Genomic DNA, 24,603 nt, shown 5'->3' on the forward strand with positions numbered 1-24,603 from the left:
GACTAAGTGAGCTTTCTCTGTGATTCTTTAATTAATATTAGAAGTTAAATACAGTACTTTTCAATTTCACAGTAAGAGCAAATAGCAAATACAAGAAAGAAACCTGCAAGCACAGAAGGAAGAATCAAAATCATTTGTCTCGACTTTCTGGTTGTGTAGGGGAGAAGGGAAGCTTTCTACTACAAGAATATATTTGTTTTTTCCTTTTCTGCAGGCGTCTGATCACAGATTCCAAGGTGAAATTAAAGTACCAGCATTTAATAACCAATAGTTTTGTAGAGGTGAGTTTTGATTTGAAATTTGTGATGTCTTCCGGAGTGTTTTTTCTCTTGCTTGTGTACTGAACCAGAGTGAGGCCTGTTTATAACTGCAGCGCAGGTTTTCTTTTGTGTGGTCTCTAATCAGATGTAAGTACAAACTAAAGGCTTTGTAGGGCTTGTTTCATAGCTCATTTAGTTGCAGGTGTAGTTGTAGGAAAATAGTCAAGAAAATCTGTAGGACTACAGAGGTGTTATGTAAAGATATGGTAAATATCTGTAGATAAAGAGCTTACAAGAGCTATCCAGTGTTTATTTTCTTAGAAGTACTTAATGTTTATGGTTCTTGAATGCTACCTGAGATGCCTCAGATTGAAAATCATGAAACACTGTTCTATAAAGAATAATGTCTTTAAACATTTGTCATTTTAAGTAAAGCTGTAAAATGCTTTCAGCAAAATACTGTTATTTTTACTGCCCCCAAACCACCATTCTCTGAGTTTATTTTGATTTTTGAAGACTTCCATCTGTCCCTGTTTCCTGGTTGTACATGTTCAAATCCACTGTATTACCTTTCTTTTTGCTTTATTTCATAGTGTAATCGACTGTTAAAATGGTGTCCTGCCCCAGACTGCCACCATGTTGTTAAAGTCCAGTATCCTGATGCTAAACCTGTTCGCTGCAAATGTGGACGTCAGTTTTGGTGAGAACAACAAAGCAAAAGAAGTCAAGGTTGCCTTCTACTTAGCACTTTGAAAACGTTAATAGAATGAAAGAATGAAAACTAATACAAGTTAATAGTGAACTCAGGTGTCTTTCCCAAGCGAGATCCTTTTGTTCACCTTCTTTGTTTATAAGATAGATAACTTTGCAAGGTTACCTGAGTTGCTAGAAGGAAATTAAATCCCTGTTGAATCTAATATTAATACCCAGATTGATGAATGCAATGCATATCCAAATGGAGTTATGGGATTTGAGGGTTTTTTGATATGGGTAATGTTTCCTTAGGGTTTTCCATATTCTTTCATCAGGGCCTCTCAGAAGAAAGCTCCCATGATGTTAACCAAGTTAAATAAAAGTATAGCTGTGTGTACTTCATTTGCTGTTTTTCCCCTTACAGCTTTAACTGCGGTGAAAACTGGCACGACCCTGTTAAATGCAAGGTGAGCATCTCAGAGTTCTTTAAGTGTGTGACTTTGAACTATCTACAGTCAACTTATGTGCAAAACATGCAGAAATGAAGCACAAGCTTTGCAACTGCTCACATCGAGAAGCATTTTAATTCACCTGTTTAGGTGGTAACATAAAAAGAATTAGAGAAGTCTTCCTGGATGCCTTTAGGATGCTTCACTTTATTTGTGAACCTCAGCCAGTTGGGGAACTGCCTGGAGGAGAAGGATATTCCAGATGAGACCCTCAAGAAGAACTGGGGAGTTTCAGAAGTGAATGGTGAATGCTTCACATTACAGAGAGTGTTCCTGCACTTGGTGTTTTTATAGGTGCTCAGGGCTTCCACAAGGCTGTGGTTTGTGGCATGGAGGGAGTTGGGTCCTGGTTCTAGCACTTGTTTTCATACAGTGCATGCTGCTGTTTCTTGTGGAGCTGTCCAAAGCTGTAATCAAACCTGGGATCCTGTGGCCCAGTGTGGAGCTCACAAACATATTTTGTGCCTTGAGGAGAGCAGTCTGTCCATTCTCAGTGATGAATGCAAAAAAAAAAACTTTGTTGGGGAATGGGAAGGAAACATCACCAAAGGTGTAGTGTGTTTTCTGGAAAGACCAGACAAAACATGTAGCCACAGTTAGTTATCTCAAAGGTGCAAGCAGGCTTTTGTAATTGTGTTCACTTGATGTAGCCATGCTTCCTATAAGTTTAAGAAGAAGAAGCCTAAGTACATGGCCAGGATGCCAATGGGCAGTGTAGGACTTGATGTGAAGTTAACATGGAGGATCTGACTGCGGTTTTTGCAAATCACTGTTAAAATACTCCTAACAGTCTCACAGGAAGTTTTTTTTAGTTGAACTTAAGAACTGCAACTCATTGCTGAAGTGTTTGTGCATCAGCTGCATTGTGATGGTGCAGCAGGAAACATCTGCAGCTAAATTGATTGCTCTTTGCACTGCTTTTCAACATCACCTCACTGTTCTCCCTACCCAATTTACAGCAAGACAATCCCCAAAAGATAGGATTTGGGAATAGTAATAATGGCTTAGAGTTCTGATCCTTTATCCTCTCCTGGCGTGTATCTAGGGAGTGAGACAAGATTTTTATCCACTAAAGGAAGCTTTGTGAAGTCACACCTCATTGTGGTAGCATTCAGCTCATACTTGGCTGTGCGTTCCTTGCCATCACCTTAATGTAAGCAGCTCTCTTGGGAACCTTTATAGTTCCTCTCTTTTAACTTCTTCGTTTTTCTAACAGTGGTTAAAGAAATGGATTAAGAAGTGTGATGATGACAGTGAAACTTCTAATTGGATTGCAGCAAACACAAAGGTGAGGGTTTTTTCCTTGTATTTTATATGCACTATGGGATTGAAAGAAGAATGGTAATCTAATTCCTCAGTCCTAGGATTGCTTTTTTCTGTCACGTGTCATGAGGAACAAACATTAAAATACACAATCAGCGCTTATTTGAAGTGCAACTGTAGGTGTTACTGCCTCGAATCAGGTGAGGTTCTTCAGGTTAAAAAGGTTTGTTTGTGTGGAGGAGTTGATTGGAGAACCAAAGGAAACTCAAGTCCTGGGGCTTCTGTCTGGCACCAATGGCTTCCCTAAGCAAATCAGTGCCTCGCTCCAAGTGTGTGAAACATGTTATCACCACCTGTGGCTTGATTCGCCTGTGATAATTTACATCTGCCTTCAAATCCCCTGGGCTGGTCTCTTGAGGAGTTGTTCATTTCTGTTGGGCATCATTCCAGATAGAGCCTGGCAGAACAGCTGTTAGGATTTTATTATGTAAATGTCTTCGTTCCAGCTAGCTCAACTTTGCATGAAACTTCAACTTGTCTGCATTTGTTCGATTTGGGAGGAATAAAAGCAAGGGTTGGCACAGCAGGGAGGAAACAAAAGAAGCAGATGCCATCGGGGCCAGGAGCAGACCTGGGTCTCGTGGCTGCCCGAGGGGTGGAAGAAGGTGGGGAGGGTGTTAGGAAATGGCTGCTTTGTTTTCTTAGCTCTGTTGTGTAACTGGTCAATGGTATTGTTTGCAGCGGCGCTGCTTCTTTCTGGGGCTGGCTGTGTTTTTCATTGAGCTGGAATGTTGTATTATGGTGAAAGCAGAAACACCCATCAGTGAAATGCACAGTTAAAATCATGCTGAAATTTTGCAGTCTGTTGCTTTTTTCTGTTTCATGGGCTGATATTTGTGTGGTCCCTGCTTGGAGGCTGTGTTGCTCAATAAAACAAACGTGGCTTTTTCTGGGAATAACGTGCTCAGAGATGAATTGTAGCTCCAGAACTAAATCACATTTATTCAAAGTTTGCTTGGTCTTCAGATATTGCCTATGCTAAACCTGAGGAAGAAGAGCCAAATAACTTGGAAAGGGTTGAGTATGCAGCTTTTTTAGCCTTGGGACCCAAATATTTGGAATATTGCCATGTTGCAGCCTTATTTTTCATGTGACTAAAACCCTTGGGGGTCAGGTGAGCATCTGCTGCCCTCAGGGTGTTAGTGGTCATCGTTGTAAGGGCTCTCCATCCCATTGTTTTAACACCAGCACCTAGACTTTGCCATCAAGGAGCCACGCTAGTGGTACTGGAAACATAGTTCAGAAGTAGGACTGAATGTCAGCAGTAATAACTGTTTTTGTGGAAAACACCCATCCAGAGCATGGTGGAGAGGAAATGAATGTGGCCAAGCAGTGCTGGCATCAACCCAGCTTATCTGTTAGTTCCTGTAGTCTGGTGTCAGTGGCAGATCAGCCCTTGAACATCCCTGTTACTTCCTCTAATCTGTATGAGATGCAAGAAAATGCTTTGGAGCCCAGGTGCATTGAGTTTTTTTCACTTTGAAAAACCTAGAAGGGAATTGGATCAGATACTGTCAGATGTCAAACACCATTGTCAGTATACTTCTGTTGCTCCTGCTGTCTCAATTTCTGGCATTTTTCAAGTTCTCTGAGTGTGGCCCTGAGCTGCAGTCCTATCCCATGTGGTCTCTTCAGGGAAGAACGCTTCTCAGCTTATCGTGGTAGAGGTGGAACCAAAAATACTGGTCTTCCTGGAATATGTGTGCTCGAAGTCTGGGTAACCCTTTGCAACAGGAGAACATGAGATGGGTTTATTCTACCTTTTCCTGGGAGAGGGCACAGGGGAGAAACATCGGGCAGTTGTATGATAGAGTAGAAAAATGAACTGAATTGGTTTCTGTTCACAAACTGCAGTGATGCGATGTGTTTTTTGATGGGTTTTGTGCAGTAATCTGAATGAGAAATGAGTTTGAGGAGTGAGTTTTGTGGTCTCCAGTATAAGTTGGATATTGCACTGTTTGTTCTTGGGAGGCCTCTACACTAATTTCTTTCTGCCTATACAAAAGATAGCAGCTCTTGCAGTAGCATGGGCTGTAGTCAATGGGCTTGTGCAAAGATGAGCTATGTTCACATGTGAGATCTGTAGAACTAAATTAAATTTCAAGCCAATACAAGTGTTACTAAGCCTTTAATTCTCCATCTTTTTCAGACAAAAGGGTTGAGTTGTTCAAGGTTTTTTTTTTTTTTCTCTCACTTTGTTATACAAACTTGGTTCTTAAATAGTTGATTTCTTGGATAAACTAGGCAGCTTTCTGGTGCTGTGTGGTTCCTGTGGCTTTGGGAACAAAGAAACCATGCAGATCAACTACGGTTGAACCTTCAAAGGATGAATGAAGAAAAACACAGAATTTGGATGTGTGTGTGTATTTTGGGCTCGTAAAGTGTATCAGGACTGCCTGAGAGGAGGAAGAAGGGGAACAAAACCGCTGGAATAAGGGTTTTGAAATGGATTTTTCTCTATTAGTCTTTCAGCATCTTTGAGTATTAAAGGAAGAAGAAGAAAGATGTTAACAGTCTGGTCTTCACCCTAGGCACTGTTTTTTGTTGCAAAATTAAATTGATGGTAATGAAAGTTGTTGATCTGATACTACAAGTGCCCCTGCCTTACTGCTTTTGGCTCCTGGCACGTCACCATCTCATTATCTTCAGGGCTAGATGGGACTTGAACATCTGATGTATAAAACAAGCAGTTTTTTCTTCCTCCTTCACAAAAACTTTTTATCCTCGAAGAGAGATTATAATGGCACGAACCCATTTCTCTTTTCAGGTCACTTTTAATGCCTGAACATGTACTCTCACTGTACTTTCTGGAAGTCCTTCATTTGTTCTGACGTGGGGAAATCCTGGCAGCCAGCTGGATCCTCCCTGGGCACCAGCAGCTAACTTTGTTCTTTCATTTCTCGCCAGCATGATGTTGTGCCAGAACCACAAACAACATTTTCCCCAAGATGTCGAAGTGCCATCTTTCCTCTCAGATGAGCAGGTGTTGAAAGTACCCTGCTTTGCTCCCCGATTCTAGGTGGTGTCACAGTGTACAGCTTTGTACTAGCTGTAATTAAGGATCAGTAGTGGATTTTGTTGAAGTGCTTCATGAAATCTGTGTGGCATCGAGGATTCATCTTTTAGGGTAAATTATAGGTGAAGGTGTTGCTGGCAGAGCAGGTGATGTACACCACTTGCCTCTGGGTGCCCTGGAGAGGGCTAATCTGTTTCACCTGCGCTGTGACATAAGAAATGTGTTTCTATTTAGCCTCCTGTTTGCAAAGTGGCTTGTGGTGTTTTATGGATGTGCAGCTTTTTATGACAAAATAGAGATTGTTCTCCCTTGCTAGGTTTGCCTGGGCTTTTGTTTCAAAGTACAGTGTGTGAGCGCAACACCGAATTGTTTGGGGTGGAACGATGTTAATGGGGTCACTTCTGCATCATGATATGATAGATAACATGCAGAATAATCTGCTGGTTGAGTAATTTGATTTGCTGGCTGTTCTTTGGTTGCATGGCTATAATGCTCAATAAGATCTGCCTTCCCTATCCTCCTTATGTATAAATCTCCCTCACTCATTTCATTATTGGCTTGAGTAGTTGCTGCTTGTTTCTTTCTGCTGCTGTTCAGCCTTTCTTTTGTGTGTTCTTATGGCTTTTCCTTAATTTTTAATTATGTTCAACTACAATGAGCTAATCAAGCTGGGATTTTCACAATTGTAACAGGTCAAGCTAAACTTGAGTCCTGGTGTTTGTTCAGGACTGGAAGAGTGAGAGGGGCTGCCTGGAGAAGGCAAGTAGATAGGGTACTGGGGGCTGTCTCTTCTGTTGGAACTGTTTTTTGACTGAAGCTCACAAAACTGGGCTAATTAATTAGGAACAAGCTTACCTGACTGGACCTTCATCCTGTGGACAGCCCAGTGGAACTGATGTGAGAGGGCTTGCAGAGGAGCTACTCTGCTTCATTTACTGTTCATAGCTGGATAAGCATTAGTGGTAGGAAAGAAAGCAGGGCTGGATCATTTTCCTTTTGTGCTTGCTTGCTGCTCAAACCTATCAGAGCACCTAGCCAAAAAAGCCCTGGACCAAACAAAATAACTAGCCAGCTTGCATGCAGTGTATTTCAAAACACAGGAACAAGAGTAACTGCTGAAATAAGCCTTCATCAAACTCCTGGAGGTGTTCTGCTCCCACATCTGGGGAATCTCATCTACGTGACAAACCCAGGTTAGGAACTGGGCTTGTTCCTCTTGCTCAAGGTGCAACTTGCTGATGGGATGGAGCACTGCTGTTCTCTCCTGGCAGGATGGCTGGGAGAGTGGCACTCTCCAATCAAGAGCCCTAATAGCATGATGGCTCCCTTCAAAGGAATAGCTGCACCCTTATTCGGGAAAACCTTGTTGGCTGTGTGGGATGTCAAGTGCTTCTGCTGCCCAGTCCTTCATTCTTCCTCCTCAAGAACAGGCAGAAGGAGCAGAGCAAGGCTTGGAGAAGACAGAAATGATACCATCATTGAAAATGAGGGGGTATCATTAGATGGTTTTGGTTGAAAGGCCCCTGTGGATGTCATCTTGCTCAGCCCTTCACTTCAACTATAGGCTAACCTCAATGTTAGGTCAAGCTGTACTAACGAGACTTGAGTTTTGCAATCATTAGGAAGGAAAAGTAGCTGAAAACACTTGAACTGTGTTGGCCAAAAAAGAAGTTGTGATCTTTCATGTGAATGTCTTCTCCCTTGCCTGTCTTCCCCTTGTAACATACTTGTCCTGTGGGATGAGTCACTTCTGATCAGTGTTGGTCTCTTGCTCTTTTTGAGTTATTTTCTGAGTACTTCTCAGTGTGCAAATTCTACTGTCTCTTACAGTACAAATAGGCAGGGTTGTATGCAAATCTTGCTCATGGTGATACCTGAGACACCTGGAGTGGGTACAGGACTCTATTGGATTTTTGTTCTAGATAAAAGTAGCAGTTGCAGACTGATTAAATGTGTTAGTTACCTCCTTTACTGAGAATGACCAATACTGAATGTTGGAATAGGAAATCATGCTCTTGATGTCTCTTCTGGTTAGCAAAAGGTAATGATGCGTTCCTGACTGGTGCATCTGCATTGTGTTACCATGAATGAAGTGCTACAGGGACAGGAACGAGTGGCAAGAAAGCTGGACTGTCTTCCTTTGCTTGTAGGAGCAGCTCAGTGATTTTTTTTTTGCTGTCCAGGCTTTGTGCATTTCATAGTATAATACAGAAATCTTTTTTTTTTTAGTGTTCTACTTGAGTTGAATGTTGTTTTAGGAAGTGGCTGCATTTTGCAGATGTATGAGAGTGATATTTAAAAAAAATAAAAATAAAAACCTATTCCCTAAAGATTTCACTGTGCAGTGCTGCTCTTTGATGTATCCTCCTACTTGGCAGAGGCCTCATACCTGAAAAGGAAGCCCCACGTGGGCTTGTGTAGAAAAGTCTTCAGTGAGGTGTCACGTGAAGAGGAAAAAAGGAGCCTAACAGGAAATGTAGAAATGCCCCAGGAGGAGAATTGTCTTTTTAGCTGACAGAAGCTTCTTTAGAGCACAATAGATTCTTGCTGCTAGTTTTTGGATGCTTCTGGGATGACATTTTACAACTGCAGGTGTCTCAGATTGATAGCAGCGTGGTACCAGCTCACTGTTAAGCTTGTTTCAGGTTTGAGTGCTGCAGTGAACCAAACACTTGACAGTGAGGAAAGCCAGATGCCTTCCCCTGGGCAATTATGGATCATCAATCAATACTACTGTAATTTTAGAGAAGGTTGTGAAAATAACCCATCCAGTTTACTGCTAGGGATGTGCGATAGCAGTGTAGGTGAAATGTGTTGTTCCTTAGAGGTTTAGGTTTTTTTTTCAGTTTGCTATCTTGGCAGCTCTGAGTTTGGTATTAAAGGCGTGACTTGGAAGAAGAACTTAATGATCAAAGGGGAAAAGGACGTTGAGTATTTCACTCGCTGTGCCATTTCTTGCTGCTATGGGAACCCTTCTAACTTTAGGAGGTGGTTAAGGGGTACCATACCTAAAAGTCCTGGGACTGAACCTGGTTTGCTTCCCCTGTCTGTGTTCTGTGTACTGTCAACAGGAATGCCCAAAATGCCACGTCACCATTGAGAAGGACGGGGGCTGCAACCACATGGTCTGTCGGAACCAGAACTGCAAAGCTGAGTTCTGCTGGGTGTGTCTGGGCCCCTGGGAGCCTCATGGGTCTGCCTGGTGAGTTTGGAAGTGGGCCTTGTGGGGAGGTCAGGAAGCCACGAGAAAAAGAGCATTTGTATGAACTGAAATCTGGCATCTGTGTCCCTGTTACAGGTACAACTGCAATCGTTACAACGAGGATGATGCAAAGGCAGCAAGGGATGCACAGGAGGTGAGTCCACAACCTTTGGTGGTAAGAGAAATCAACTCTGTGCCATTCTTTTGGGCTTTCTGTAAACCTAGATATCAGCCCCGAGGAATTTCCTGGATTTGGGCATGAATCCAGAAGACACCAGCAGCTTTGGATTCTTGCCTTGTGTAAGGTTCAAAATCACTTTAGCCCAGTTTAAAGAACACGGTAACTCAGCTGTTATCTGTCATGCTGCCTTGTCTATTTTACAGCAGCTCTTTGCATGAAGTCATCATAGTGCTGCTGGTCAGACAGCAATCCCAGCACCCTTTGGAAAATGCTCTTCACTGCAGAGTTCTTAATGCCAATCCTGAAGTGTTTAAGCACAGCAGACTTTTTGAATTTATATAGTGTAGACTTTAATTATTCCAATAATTATACTTGGAGACCTGACGTAAAGAGAAATTGAGAGTGAAGCTGCAGATACATTGAACTGCTTTGTGAATATGGCTAGCAGAGCCAAATCCCCTGCTAACTTTTAATGGGGAGGAGTCGCATGCTGTGTGCTGCAGCTTGCAGAAATCATTTCCTGCATTGCTGTCAAAGTACCGTTACAGCCAACAATCTAAGTATTTCCTTCAGCTCCACCTCCTGCAGATAGGGATGACTTGGCCTGATGCGTGCTACCTTTGTACAGACTCTGTGCAAGTTGAACCATGCCCATGTTGTCCTTGTTCTCAGCTGATCTGTCAGCGAGAAGAAAATGAGATTAATGACTGTGTATTGAGTCATCTTGGATCTCTTACACTGCATAGCATGTGGCATCTTCCCCTGCCCTGTAATCAACGTGCCTAGGCAACCTAAGGTTGCCCTCTTAACACAACCACCATAAATGTTTAATTAGAATTCCTTAATAGCCAAAAAAGGAAAATCTGCTTCTGGCTGTTAGTCATGATACTGGAAGCATTTATGTCCTCATAACTTGAGATGGGAGGCTGAAATTAAAAACACTTCAGGATCCAGCAGTGTGATTCTAATTATTTTGGAGGCTGGGAGTGAAGATGCTGCAGCTGAGCTGGAAAGTCCACCACACGGCAGCAAGCTGCAATGGGTCTGGCCCTTCCTTGGGGCACTGAGTGAGGGTTAGCAGTGCTGCACAATGTTGGCCAATGTGAGAGGAGAGGAAACTCCTTTGGAGAGGAAGCTTATTCTTAGTGTCAGGAAGAGCCTTGTGAAGGGCTTACTTCTATTGCAGCCATTGCTTTGTTTTAACTATTTGTTTTCTTTTTTCCTAATGGGAATTAACACAGAGATCCAGAGCAGCCCTGCAGAGGTACCTGTTCTACTGCAACCGCTATATGAACCACATGCAGAGCCTGCGCTTTGAGCACAAGCTCTATGCACAGGTGAAGCAGAAGATGGAGGAAATGCAGCAGCACAACATGTCATGGATTGAGGTGCAGTTCCTGAAGAAAGCAGTCGACGTCCTCTGCCAGTGTCGTGCCACACTCATGTACACTTACGTCTTTGCCTTCTACCTCAAAAAGAATAATCAGTCCATTATCTTTGAGGTAGGAGAAAACATGGTTATCAGGAACTCAGATAACAAAGATGAGTGAAATAGGGGTGAAAACTGAAAAGTTTGGAGAAATTGCTGTCTCCATTTGTACAGAAGTTGTCTGAATTTTCTGTTTGCAGTATGGCAGCCATGCTAGGCATCGTGTTGGTGCTCTGCTGGCAGAGGAGGCAGAGCTACAAGTTGCCATACTCTGAAACAAGAAAAAGGATGAAGGTTCTGGCTTTGAACCGGCAAAGAATGCATGAAAGCTTAAAGCTGGAGTTTTGCCTTTCCCTGGTGCTCTTTCTAAGGGCGCTACCATTAAAATTGCTCTAGAAGATTTAAATGATCTGCTTTGCAGGTGAAACTGTATTAGCTATTCGATTTGAAACAATCCTTTGCTGGTGCACAACTTAAGCAGAAGGCTTCTGTGCTGTGCACAGAACTACTGAGCAGCAGTCCACGCTGTGCTCTGATGCTGCAGTGCTTGTACTTGGAGTCAGCAGAGGCTTTGCCAATAAACACATAGGCAAGGGGCACAATGGGAGATAATTTGGCCTGTACCACACTGTACTGCTAGTAAGGAAAAGACTTTTCAGGCTTGCCAGGATATTCCGGATTGAGAAAGACATAAGACTTGCTGGTAAATACACAGACTCTGTTCTGATCAAAGGAAGAAATTTCTTCTCTTTCATTCGTGGTTCTCAGAGCAGGTTACTTGAATATTATGCAGTTTCGCTCATCCTGCTTTTTCTTTCATTTGGACGGATGAAAGACATTTCTTCCTCCTAAAAGTACTTCTTTTTTTTTCCCCTGTCTTTGCAGAATAACCAAGCAGACTTAGAGAATGCTACAGAGGTGCTTTCTGGGTACCTTGAGCGAGATATCTCCCAAGATTCACTGCAAGACATAAAGCAGAAAGTACAGGATAAGTACAGGTTTGTTCCTGAACAGCTATCTCAAAGCTGCCCTACCTACTGTATTGTCATCCCTTGTGGTATGCTGTGATGTGTTAACTCGCCAAGTTGGCTTTTTCTCCAGTCATGTCCCTGGGAAGCTGCTTGATGTCAGCCTCCTGCCATGCTTTGGGATCCTCAGCCTGCCCCTGAGCCTCCGGCAAAAGCAGCAGCAATGCCCTGTGCCAGCCCCTGACATCTGGTGACCAAAAGCAACGGCTCTTCGTGCACTGCACAGAAGGAGCACTGAGGAGTGGCCAGGGCTGAGACAGACCTGCACAGGCAGGTCTAGGAAGAACAAGGAGTGACTTTGTTGTTCCCAACCCACAATTTTGGCCTAGGTCAAGTTGCTGTAAGAAAGCAGTCAGCTCTTTCCATTGTCTGTTGAGTCTGCTTGCACAGCAGGTCCCTTGAGCAAAAAGCGAGTGCAGAAAAGCTGTACTGAGGAAAAGGGAGAGAAGCAGCCTGATCAACTCAGGAAGAGAGCAGGAGAGCTGGGCCCAGGTGATACAAGTGCCAGTGCTCTCTGTAGTCCTGGGGGAATTGCTTTTGCGCAGTGGAAAAATACAAAGCTGTAAAATGTGGATGAGTCACAGGATTATGACTTTTTTTTTTTGAGGCCTTTTGCCAAAGTCACCAAATTTCCTGTGTCTAGCTTGGGGAAGGAATATGCCAAAGTAGCCTAAGCTGTAGTGATGAAGGGAACATGAGGACTGGAAGCAGCCATTAGGCTGTGGTGGGCCAGTGGCCCTTTCTGCTGTGCAGGCTGGCAGCACAGCTGGCAACAGACAAGGCTCACAGACCTTTGGAGGCATTTGATAAATGGCCATTAAGTTGGGTTGGCTGTTTGCTGTAGGTCCTGTGAAACTGAATGCTCTTCTAGGAATGATTACAGCTATCCAGAAGAAACTAGAGCATGATATAGCTTGATTTGCCTGAAAACAGCATCCCAAGCCTGCCTTCATATTTCTGGAAAGCCTGTGCATATCTGTCAAGCCCGTGCAGGTCCCAGTTAACTAGTTTGGTCATGTCTTAATGTGTACTGCTTATGGAATAACGATGCAAGATTTGGGACCAAGGATGTTACTGAGGTGGGCAGGTGGGGTTTAAAGAACTGGGAAGCTCATCTCCTACTTTGCAAAAGTGCTTCTGGAAAACATCTAGAACATCATTCTAAACCCCCATCACTACAAAAGAACTGAAGTTGGGAAAGCAGGAACTGTGCGTGTTGGCTATCACATGCTTCATTAAATCAGTGGGACTTTGTGTGTGATGGCTTGTGCTGCAGCAGCTGATAGCAAGGGGAAGACACAGCAGTTCTATGCAGATAAATCTGTCCCATCTGATCAGGTACTAAGCACTAAGTGTTAGAGATGCTCATTTATACTTTGCTCCTGGAACCTGAATACTTTAAATGTTTCTCTGCTTTTATCTTTTTAGTTGGCTAACACACTTGAAATGAACATGGCATCTTTTTATATGTTCCCATGAAATCCCGTTTCCTCACTATCGTTCTTCCTGGTAGGACTGTACCTAAATCTGGAATCAGTTTTGTTTCAACTGATACAGCAGCAAATGAGTGTAGGTGTAAAGAGCCTGCAAGGCACTGGAATTAGGGGGTGAAGCTTCTCTAGCCAGGCCAGTCCCCTTCCTGTAGCCTGCTCTCAGTGCCTGGCCACTTCCATTGGGAGCCAAGCAGAATCAGCATTCTCAAGATTTTGCCCAGCCTGCTCTGGGTTTGTTGTGCACCAGCATGCCTCTGAGAAGAGCTCCGTCTCATTTCAGATGTCACTGCTAAACTGTGCTTTGGCTTCTCCAACTAGCAGCTGCTGCTCTTTCATTTTTCAGTTATTAAAGGAGAGTTCTCAGCTCTAGGGACTTCGGGGATGCTTTTGCATGGGGAAACTCTAAATTTGCATGCTGTTTTTTTCAACCAGGGACCTGGAGCGAGTGACTGGAGTAACTGAAGTCTTAATTAGTGCTGTTAACTGGCTACAAATATAAAGCCCCTCTCAGGGGATACCCCCTTTTGGAAGCAAGGCTTAATTTAGGTTTGCATTACTCAAAGCTGGGAAAGAACTGTGCCTCCTAACCTGCTTTCTCTGTGCTGTCCCCCTCTGCTGCAGATACTGCGAGAGTCGACGAAGGGTTTTGTTGCAGCACGTGCATGAAGGCTACGAGAAGGACCTGTGGGAGTACATTGAGGACTGAGACTGGCCCTGCATAAAACGAACTCTGAAACTTTTACCATCTAGAGCGCTCATGCGATAAAAATAAAAACACACACAAGGCGCTGCGCCTGTTACACCGCTGGTCTGTAGAACCGGGTTTCTGTTTTGTTAACAGAAAATTTAAGTAAATTATATTGTAATAAAAAAAAAAAAGGTAGATAAACCATTGTACAACAGTATTCTAGGCGGCCAATAAGAGTGTGACAGACTCACTAAAAAAAAAAAAAAAACCAACAAAAAAACAACCCTCCAACTTTAACTTGTAACGTAGCTTCATTTTCCAAGCAGACTCCTTTTTCTTTTCTATCTTTCTTTTCCTGTGTGTAGTACAGATGAAATTTAAACCAGTTTCTCGACACTGCTTTTCATGTCCAAACCAGCCATTTTGATGTACTTTGGTAAGGGGGGATGCCTCCCGCCCCCCTCCTCCTCTCTGCCCCCCCAGTACACAGATGAATGTTGATTGGCTCCTTGTAAAGATGACTTTTTGGGGAGGGGAGGAGGGGGGTACACAGCAAGGAAAAAAACTTTGTATATGACTTTTAAAACAGAAAAAAAAAAAAGAGGACAACACAGTATTTTTCAAAGTTGTATATAGCGCATATGCATGGACAAAGAGCAAGCGTGGCACGTGTTTGCATAATGTTTAATTACAAAAAAATATTTATTCTTTAAAAATCTTCAAGATTATGTCTATTTGCTGTGCATTTTCTTTCAGTTTGATTTTTTTTTTTTCTTCCTCTTGTTCTGTTTTCCCTGGGATGGGGTGGGGGAAGCGTGTGCTGGTGTAGTGACTTTTTGGAAGGCTTTCACCAGAGAAGTTGGAGTTCTCCTCTTCGTGCAGTTCCTTTACGTCCGTCACCCTGTGCATACCCATTGCTGGCGACGGACCCGTCCCGCTGAGCTCCTGACACTCGGTATCCCGCCGTGCATTGCATTCGTGAAGAGTGTACATTGTGATTCAGGATGCTTTGCCTTTTTTTCCCCCCACCCTGTGTTTTTTCTTCCCCCACACTGGTACTGCTTGACCTGCCCCAGTCCAACTCTGCTGTTCCCATCCACGCACGCAGGACACGCGCTCAGCCTCCAGGAGCTGTGTGGATGTGTGTGTGATTAGAGTTGTTTTCTTATTTCTCTGAACTCCGAGGCAGGACAAGGAGGGGTATTTCGCACCACTTCTCCAAAGACTGGCACGATTTCGGCTGTGGATCTCCTCTCCCATCCCCTCTCATCTGTCCAACGGAGCGTTCCTTGCTGTTAAGTTTCACTTACATTATGATGAGTCGTAACATTGAAAAGGAGAGATGATGGAATTGTCTTTGTGTTTGTTTTGGGCTCAGTTTCCGGGCATAGCGTCCCGGCAACTATTTAACACTCCATCTAGCGCAGTAGAAATTGAGATCAAGGGGTATTTTTCAATTAAAAGGGGAAAAAACTAATGAGCTAGCTGCTGAGTCCATTTTTATGATTTCTGTAACAAGAGCTATGTTAAAGTAAACAATTGGTGGTGGTTTTATTAAATCTACTCCTGTATAGGAACTCCTCCTGTGGTATTTTTCACCAGGCCTCGAGCTCTGTGCAGCCTCCGGGGGGAGGAGGGGCCGAGGGCGGCTCCGCAGGGCAGGGCCGGCTCTGGGGAAGGCCCGCAGCACCGCCATGTTGCGCTGCGGCCCGCGCTCGGCTTTCTGCCCTCGGAACGGCGCCGGGCGACGGGGGGAGGGCACGCGGGGGGGCTCCGGAGCTTCCCGTGTTGATCGGAACGCTCCCCTGCAGCGCGGCAGAGTGCGTGAGGGCGGGGCTCGACAAGGGAAACCGCCTTTGTTTTGAGTGCTGGCTGGCCTTAACACCGCTCTGACTCGGAGCGCTGCACCCTCCGACCAAGGAACGACCGCCCTCTCTGTGCTGCTCGGTGGCTGCACGCGCCGCCCGGCGCCGCCCACCGCTCCCCTCACGGCCGCGCCTTCCCGCCTCGCGCCGCCCCGTCACCATGGCAACCGCGCTCCTCCCGCCGCCATGGCGGAGCCGCAGGCCGGGCCGGTGAGCCGAGGGGAGGGGGTGGGCTGCGTTGGGTGCAGCTTCCTTTTGCCTCTGTTCGCTTTGCCTCGCTATTCGCTTTAATACCCCCCCCCCCAAAAAAAAAAAATCTTCGCTGAGTAACCGAACTTCTCGTTGAGAGTGGTGGGAATTGTTGGGAAGCTGCGGGTGGGGGCCGTGCCGCTGTGGTAACGCTGCGCTTCTCTCTCCTCAGGTTTCTTCGTCGCCAGTGGTGGCGGGACCGCCAAAGCCCCATCCTAAAAGAGGTTGGTTTTAAGATTTGGTTGTGCTTCTCGGGCAGGCTGGTCTTAAGATTTCTTCGTAGAAGAAGTCTAGTAAGGATTGAATGCTCTCTGGGAAAAATGAGGCAGGCATCATGTAGGATCATAGGATGGCTCGGGTTAGAATGGACTGTAAGGATCATGGAGCTCCGCTCAGGCTGCCCAGCGCCCACCCGTGTCCTTGTCACCTCCGGGGATGGGGCACCCACAGCTCTGGGCAGCAGTGCCAGCGCCTCACCGCCTCTGGGTCAGCAGCGTCCTCCTCACACCTCACCTCCACGTCCCCTCTGTTAGCTTAAAGCCACTCCCCCTCGTCCTGTCTATCGCTGTCTGCACGTGTACAAAGTCGCTCTCCCTCCTGTTTGTAAGCTCCCCTCAAGTCCTGGAAGGCCGCAATGAGGTCTCCTCACAGCCTTTTCTCCAGGCTGAACACCCCCAGCTCCTCAGCCCGTCTCCATAGCAGAGGTGTGCAGCCCTGGGAGCATCTCCGTGCCCTCCTCTGGCCCCGCTCCAGCAGCTCCGCACCCTTCCTGTGCTGGGGGCCCCAGGCCTGGACGCAGTCCTGCAGGTGGGGCCTCACGAGGGCAGAGCAGAGGGGACAGTCCCCTCCCTGCCCGCTGCCACCCCTCTGTTGGTGCAGCCCAGGATGCCGTTGGCTTTCCAGACCCCAAATGGACACTGCTGCCTCGTGTGCGGCTTTTCATCCACCAGAAGTACTTTTTTCTAGGGCCTGTGTAGTCACTAGCTCTGTGCTGTTGCTGGCTAACTTACATACTACCTACAGAATGCTTCTTACAACCCGAGAGACTTTGTTTTATATGCAATACATACTGCCTGGGTTGTTAATGGATTTGATCTTCATTTATCTTTTTTTTTCATTTATCTCTTTAATAATAAAGAGTGGCTTTGTACTTCCAGGTTCTGTTGATACTTGCATTTATCCACACAATGTCTTACTGTAAAAATGATACTGAGAAGCTAACATTACGTGCTGTCGATATTTCGCATTTGCATTTTCAAAGTTATGAAGTAAAAGGGATGTATGGGTGAGATCAGTCAGGTTGGGACATAGCTATCGTTTGCTATGTTATTTTCTTATTTAATTAACTGTCTGAGGTGTTTCGAAGTTTGGGTTGAATCTGAACTGGACCAGTAACAATTTAAGTTATTGTTTCAAAAAGTCTGACTAAATCCTGGTGTTTTGTACGGAGTCTCCTAAAGCCTACAGTGCTTGCTCTCCTCATGCAGATCTGCTCAATATAGAGACCTGTGTACCTGCCTGGAGTGAGATTTGGCTTTTGTGGATTTCCCTTCCTCAAGTGTCCATCTTTTTGGGGAGGCCATGCTAACCGTGCACAGCCCTCATTTGACCTAACTTTGTCAGCTTGCCTCTGGTGCATTGCCTGGAGATGGGAAGGGACTGCTATTGCTTCAGGCCTGAACGCAAGTGAAAACAGACTTTGGTTTTATCTGCACTACCAACTCCTTTGGGGTAAGGGTGGCTGTTGTGTTTTTTCCTGAAGGCACTGATTGACTCCGTAGCGAGATGGTTTGTCTCCATCCTTCTCTATACAGATGATGACTCTGGTCCCCTCGTCCCCAGCAACCCCACATCATTGCTTGTTCTCATACAAGTCACACCTGTGATGTTTGTAGGCTGGGAGGCTGTGCCTTCTGCCTGTTTTTTCGGGACACTGTGTGCCTTCAGTTCTCTAAGGCAGCTACAAGACTGATGGTGTTTGCCAGGGGATGGGCTATCACTGCCACACTATTTCCTGGCTCTATTAAGTCAACTCTGCATAATTCATGAGTGAATGGAGTAGCTGAGCAAGAAAGATGGGGCCATCAACCTTACAAACAAGCAGCAGGGGTGTGCTGTGTGGAAGCTGCCTTCCCTCTGTCTGTGTGCTTGTTAAACCATCCAAGCCTTTCTGCTTTTAAGTGTGCGTGGTTTAGTATTGATCATTTGGGAGGGCGAGATGAGACAGTTGTGACTTCCTTAACAGGACCATTTTGCAGATCTTGCTGTTTGATGAAACATTACTTGCTCACCGCTGTTGTTGAGGAGCTTTCTCTCATAACTTGGCATTTTGCATTGCAAATCTGAAACTGAGCTGGATGCTTCCTTAGGCCACCAGCACTCTTTGGGGTTTTACAACCTTCCTTTCCCATTCTTGATTTGGCATCAGTGTTCATACAGCTGTGTGCCAGAGGGAAACAGCCAGTAAATGGAATCCAGTTCTTAGTGTCCCCAGGTCTCCCTTGTGTGCCAATGTGACTCTTTAGTCAAGATTAACTATCGCAAAGACAAAAAAAGAATCTAGCCTGGAGCTTGTGTAATTATGTCAGCATCCCAAGGTAAACTCAGGCATCTCCAGTACCTGGGGCACCCGTGGCGGGCAGTTCTTAAATGAGAGGGTTTGGGGACCTTTGCCATTAAGTATTTGACTGCGCTGCCTTCTGTGCAGTGGGCAAAAGCTGGTCTGAGCTGCTCGTTAATCCCTGGGAAATGAGGGCAGCAGCAAGATCTGCAATAGGGAGTGATGTAACGGTGTCCTCTGCCTGTAAGTGTGCTGCTGAGGGGTATGTCAGGGAGGAAGAGAAGCAATGAATAAAAGCAATGCTTTATGTTCTGTGGGGAGTTTGGCATTTCTTACCTGGGAGAGTTTGTTTTTTTAAGAAGATTTTTTTATCTAGGATTTCTTATTGAAGTCTCTCTCCCTGTATCACGACTCGAAGGAGCCAGGCTGATCTGCGTCTGTTGTTTTTGTGCAGAAGAGTGCTGCTAAATTTACTGTAAACCGACATTTTGGAGCACTGAATGGTAATTTTCTGTTGCAGCAATTTGCCTTTTTAATTTGCGTTGTATTTCCAGGTGGGATGCAAGAGAGATTCTGAAAGCAGCATAGGCACAAGCGGGTTGATGAGATATGAAGTTGCTATGATGTGACAGCTTATGCCCCTCTGCAAAAAGTTTGGTGCAGGTTGAATTTGTGCCTGAACAGAGCATGTATTACAATAACCAGTGACATCACTGTATACAAATGGGGTAGAATGTGGCCAGGCCACCACTGGAGTCCTAACCTGAACTGTCACCATGGTTAATCCAGGTTGGTGCAGCTTGCCTGTGTTTGCACTAGGTTTGAAGCATTTCAACTAGGGTTGAGATTGCTGGTTCTGAAAATGGTTCAGATTTGCAAGAAGTAATTTGAGTGACAAACTGCAGACGTGTGTTTTGTCTCTCAGTGGAAGGACTGAAGGCAAACCCCTCTGCGTGTCTTGTGGCACCTGGGGACCTGAGTTGTTACTCAGCAAGTGACACATTGATAGCTGAAAACATTCATTATTTTGTCCTTTTCCCCCCGTGGGGAGAGCCGCTCCAAAAGGCAATTCCCTTTGTTGCTGCATCAAGATCCATAACTCTCCCTCTGTTGATATTTTGTCCCCAAGCAGTGGGTTGATGGAATAAAGGAAGCTCTGTTCCCTGAAGCAGCGTAGAGTTAACATCAGCCTTCTGAGGTGGGGGTTTAATCTCCTGGCTGCATTTTAAATTCATCGGGTATTTTCCAAAACACTTTACTGGTTTGAATTGAACCAGCGTGTCTCCCATGCTTCCTCTTTCCTTTTGCCACACAGGCAGCCGAGTCAGTTTGCACTGATAATGTTGTGGTGGAGAAAGCTCTTTTGTATGGCTGATTTTTTGGGGGATATAGCTTGAATTTATCTCACTGTGTCATGAAAAATACTATTTAGAAAGGCAGTTCTGGGCTCTTGTGTTAGCTTAGTAACGGTTCGGGGGTGTTGGGACAATTTTTAATGTATTTAGATTTCTACACAAATATTAGATCTTAGTTTTTGTGAGATACATTTGGGGACGTGAAGTGAAAAATCCTATCTGAGTGCACCCGTGGCAGTGTGCTGCTTGACCTGTTTGAGTGCTGCTGAGGATGGCAGAGCACAGCAGAAGGGAGGAGCGCTGCGTGCCCCGCTCAGCTCTGCCCGCGGGGCGCTTTAACAGCTCATCGCTTCACATCAGAGTGCTTCTGCACGATCCGCCAGCTGTTGGGCTGCTGCCAGGCTCGGGAGGCTTCATCTCCTTTGCTGTCCGAGGTGGGTTCCACTTCTGTCTTGTGTGATTACGGTGTCACCAGCCAGGATGTCTTGTGGGCCTCCAGAAGGGAGGAGGTGAATCATAGAATGGCTTGGGTTGGAAGGGACCTCAGAGGTCATCTGATTCTGACCACGTGAAGATCTCTCTGATGTTACTGCATTGGAAGGTGCTGACCCAAGGTTTTCTCAGTGATAACACATGGGTGCTCAGTGTCCCTCTGTAAGTGACAGCCAAGTTTGATTTCGGTCTGGCTGCTGTGAGTAAATCAGCAGAGGTGGGGAAGCATGTGTTTTAAAGCTGTGGTTTCAGCCCGTTCCTTTGTGCTCTTTTACCACGCAGAAACCCAAGGTGTGGATAGATGACAAAGGTGCGGGGTTTTTGCATCTCACCAGTGTAGTTTCTTTTGTTTCATTGGATTTTGGAATATTCTCAAGTGATATTTATTATTCTCGTCCAGCTGAATCCCACAGCAGCATTTTGCTCAAGCACTGATAGTGCTGTCCTTTTTGTTTAGGTACTCATCCTTGAGCATGGAGATATCGTCAGTGGGTTCCAATAACAAATAATTGCAGGTGCCACTTCGATGAGCAGTAAACCTCCCTTTGCCTGGTACTGACTCTTGTTAGGAAGCGCTCGTGATGATCTCAAAATGCGACTGCTCCTTAAGAAACAACTTCAGCATGTGCAGAAATAGGCATCTTTTAGGAGCTGTCCTGTGGGTGCGTCTTGCTTTGTCCGCAGGCAGCTGACACAGACAGTTGCAGGGCATCCCTCCTGCTCCTGCCTGCGTTCTGCTGAAGGGCGCATCTTGGTGGTACCTGATGAGCAGGCGCCGTGCACTGCTGGCTGGGCACTTCCAAGTTCCTGACGGGTTTTGAATCAATATTAATCCATTCCTTGAACTAGCTTCTGAGTTGCCTTTGAACTGCTCGGAGTGAAACTACCTGAGGAATCCAGATAAAAAATTAATGATGCTTCTGGCTGTGTCAGAAAGGAAGGACCTTAGTGGAAGTGCTGTGTGTGTGGGGAACAAATGCATTTCCAGGAGTCTGGATGTACTAGATTGCTCCTGCTTGCCCATGTGCACACCAGCTTTTGGCATCCGTTTCAACCTTCAAACTGAGTGTAAGAAAATTATTTCTAAATAATATAGATTAGTTGGTAATTCCATCATTGTTCCATATGAAGATGTAGTATTTTCCTCTTTACAAGCGGGTAGCGCTGCTGCAGGTATTTTGTTTGTGATCTGACACAGATGGTGTTCGTTTTGAAGAAACTTGATTGATCATTTTTGGGTAATTAAATGGTATACAACATTTCACTTCATCCCTTTGGCCTCACACCAACAGCTCAGTAGCCCCCCGCGTCGTAAAGAACTGGAAAAGCTGAAGTTGGAATGTGCTGGTGCAGCTCTGCCCTCTTGTGTGTGCACATTAATATCTGTGAGGGCACCATCGGGGACTCTGGGATGCAGCACAGTGGGTGTGTTGTTCTCTCAAGACTGTAACATGTAGGCCTGCTGCAAACTTAGGCAATGAAAAGAAGCGCCAGCTGTTGTAGCAAGCAGGAGCCATTGGAGTGTCTTTTGCTGATTTGGTAACTAAGAAATATACAACACTGTGCTAGGGGCAGCAGGTGGGGGAGGTACAGCTGCAGCATACTTCTTGTAGAATCACAGCATCGTACCGTGGTGTGGGTTGGAAGGCATCTTAAGGATCATCCCATTCCAACCCCCCTGCTGCAGGCAGGGCTGCTGGCTGCTTGAGCAAGTGTGAGATCAGGCTGCCCAGCGCCCCAGCCTGGCCTTAAATACTTCCAGGGATGGGCATCCACAGCCCCTCTGGGCAGCCTGTGCCAACACCTCACCACTCAGCTTCCTTTAAAAGCCCTTGGTGCTAGGCAGTGCCTTCGGTATTTTAAAGCATTCAGCCTTGTGTTTGCCTGGTGTACTGCTTACGGATGAAATGGCAGCTCCTAGTGGGAGTGTCTAAGAATTAAAGCAGCAACAAACAGTTTAGATACGTTGGACGTGGAGCTCCAAGTCAGAGCAGATCCCCTATTTGCTAAGTGGGAATTTGCATCTGATGCCGCTCCTGTGCCCTCTCCCATCTCAGGATGAGGGGAATTACTCCCCAGGGACACATCTTCCTCTCCGATACTTCCGGACAGCCCAAGCCATAACTCGGATGCTTTAATTTTCAGATGCCTAAGCTGTGGGAGGTGCATCCTGCTGAAGAATGGCAGAATTGATGTCTGTGCAGCTTGAGTCTTCTGTCACGTTATTGCACGCTGGCTTTTGCCCAGCACTCCGACATCATCCGTTGTACAGGAGTGATGGCACCCACTGATAAAGGAACAGCTCAGTGAGAGTTTGAAGTAATAAAAACCTCCATCATGTAGGATACAGCCAGGTGTAGTGTTTGTCTTCAGCACAGATGAATTCCCTGATGCTGTAAAGTTCTTCTGTGTCGTACTCCGTGGGTTGGATGTTAAAGACTCACGGGACAGTGTTTGCAATGCTCATTGTCAACAAGAGGTGTGAGAAGAAAGTCGAAAGTGGATCTCATTTTGGGCATACAGACACTGGAGGGCTGGCGTTTTTGGGGTTATGAGCTGTGTACACCGTAACACCTCTGTGTCCGGAGCATCACTACGTGTGTTGTGAGTGTGGGGAGATGGCAGCGCTGTGGGTGGAGGCTGCCTTTGGGCAGCTTGGCTCGGTGCTTTGTCCAGCAGCAGAGAGCTTTTGTGTCTCATAAGCATCCTCAGTGCCTTAACAAAGAGACCCATCCTTTCTTTCGGGTTCTATCCCCTTCCCCACACAGGCTGTGTACCGGGTGCTGCAGAAACCCTGCTGCTTAAACACTGCACATTCAGGCTGTGTAGTGATTTCTGATTTCATTCAGCAGCTAGCTGTGATTTATTTTTGTATTCATCCTAACTAGGCCGAGGCAAGGCATCTGGTGGAAAGTGTCCCTGTAGTTGTAGGTGCACATGTGTAACTAAAGACGAGACAAACAGCAGGGAAAACTGACTGCAGAGGCGAACGTTCATTCTGGGGCACACAGTGGGACGCACATCTTGCGTGGAGAACATCATCCTGAGGCAGTATGTATGGAAAACTGCATTCAGAACCGGGCTCTTGTGGCAGGAAGCAGCGCGCCGTCACGCACCCGGCTGTAAAGCACGCTTCGTTTGCAGGGATGAAATGAGGACGGGTTTCTCTGCTCGCTGCTGAGTGGGATGTTTTGGAGGCTGTTGGGACTGCGCTGCGCTGCTCTGCATGCCTTGATTTTGTTTTACTTTCAGTCAGGAATGCTGCCTCTTATGAAAGCCTTATACCAATATAAGTTTCAATTTCCATGCAAAACACCTTGCACTGTAGATAGAAAAAGCCAGAGTGCACGTATTGAAGCCAAAGGAAGGATTACACTGGAAATCCTGAAAGCGCTGGTCGCTGCCGTGCTCCTGATACAGGAGTTAATGAGAAGCTGGTCATGCAGGTTACTTTGGGAACAACTGCAGCCAGCATTACTTCTTTTGTGGGGGAAATCTCTCCCATCCCTGCTTTTTGATAAGTTCACATCTCTGACCTCTCCAGCTCCAGATAGGGCATTTTGTTCTGTGCTCTCTGCCTCTCTTATTGAGGAGCAGCACTGACGAGCATCACCCAAAGGCAGCCTGCTCTCCTTGCCTCCCGGGATGCTCGCACAAGGCTCTGAGCAGGATGAAGGTGTTTCAGGGGAGAAGAGAACAGGAAAGAGCTATGCCAAAGGTTTGAGTCCTCCAGGTTGGTCTGTAGGTACGTGTGTGTTCCTTGATTTCATCCCAAGGCTGCTTGCTGTCTCAGGTTTGAATTGACTGCATTGTGCCGTGACGATCAGGCTGATGTATCTGTGGTTCCCCTCCGTCACTCTAAGGGCATCAGCTCTGCAGAGCAGTACCTCACCAGCTTCATGCTGCTAATGGACATCTCCCTGTAACCAAACTGGTTCTGCCACTGGCAGCATCGCTGTGGTGCTGGGAAGCCCATGGTGCCCGCAGGCCTGTATTTACTTCTATCCTATAATGTCCCCATTGTACGACACCCATAGCGAATAACCAGTGCAGCTGTTGTCTTGCAGAGAACATCATTTTATTTGGAGCAACCCAGAGCTTTAAATGTCATCAAACAGAAGGTGCACTGAAGTAGGAGCTGGAACTCTTTGCGATTGCTGTGGTGTGAACTAGCAACAGGAAATGCCTTTTATTTCTTTTTTTTCCTACTGTATAAATCAACTTTTAAGACCGAATTTTCAGCTCTTCCGTGTGACTGTG

The 24,603-nt window shown here is 45.7% G+C and overlaps 2 protein-coding genes across 10 annotated transcripts in view; both read left to right on the plus strand.

Moving 5' to 3' along the window:
* ARIH1 (ariadne RBR E3 ubiquitin protein ligase 1) overlaps window positions 1-15,399 on the plus strand; it is a 49,292-nt gene extending 33,893 nt beyond the window's left edge. The window contains exons 6-14 of the mRNA NM_001030387.3: window positions 215-281; window positions 854-960; window positions 1,378-1,420; window positions 2,679-2,750; window positions 8,873-9,003; window positions 9,100-9,157; window positions 10,426-10,686; window positions 11,499-11,611; window positions 13,756-15,399. Coding sequence (NP_001025558.2) covers window positions 215-281; window positions 854-960; window positions 1,378-1,420; window positions 2,679-2,750; window positions 8,873-9,003; window positions 9,100-9,157; window positions 10,426-10,686; window positions 11,499-11,611; window positions 13,756-13,840 — 937 coding nt within the window. The 3' untranslated portion in view covers window positions 13,841-15,399. The remainder of the gene's footprint in view (window positions 1-214; window positions 282-853; window positions 961-1,377; window positions 1,421-2,678; window positions 2,751-8,872; window positions 9,004-9,099; window positions 9,158-10,425; window positions 10,687-11,498; window positions 11,612-13,755) is intronic.
* Window positions 15,400-15,847: 448 nt separating this feature from the next.
* BBS4 (Bardet-Biedl syndrome 4) overlaps window positions 15,848-24,603 on the plus strand; it is a 34,520-nt gene continuing 25,764 nt past the window's right edge. For 8 of the 9 annotated variants that reach the window (XM_040706258.2, XM_046898968.1, XM_046898967.1 and 5 more), the window contains exons 1-2: window positions 15,857-15,897; window positions 16,109-16,160. Coding sequence is in view for 4 of the 9 variants with exons in the window: in XM_040706255.2 (XP_040562189.1) it covers window positions 15,874-15,897; window positions 16,109-16,160 (76 nt within the window). In the remaining 5 variants the exon portion in view is untranslated. Of the gene's footprint in view, window positions 15,898-16,108; window positions 16,161-24,603 lie in introns of all 9 variants that reach the window. The other variant, NM_001277458.3, reaches the window with a different exon arrangement.

This window comes from Gallus gallus, chromosome 10, assembly GCF_016699485.2.
Source record: "Gallus gallus isolate bGalGal1 chromosome 10, bGalGal1.mat.broiler.GRCg7b, whole genome shotgun sequence".
Lineage (NCBI taxonomy): Eukaryota > Metazoa > Chordata > Aves > Galliformes > Phasianidae > Gallus > Gallus gallus.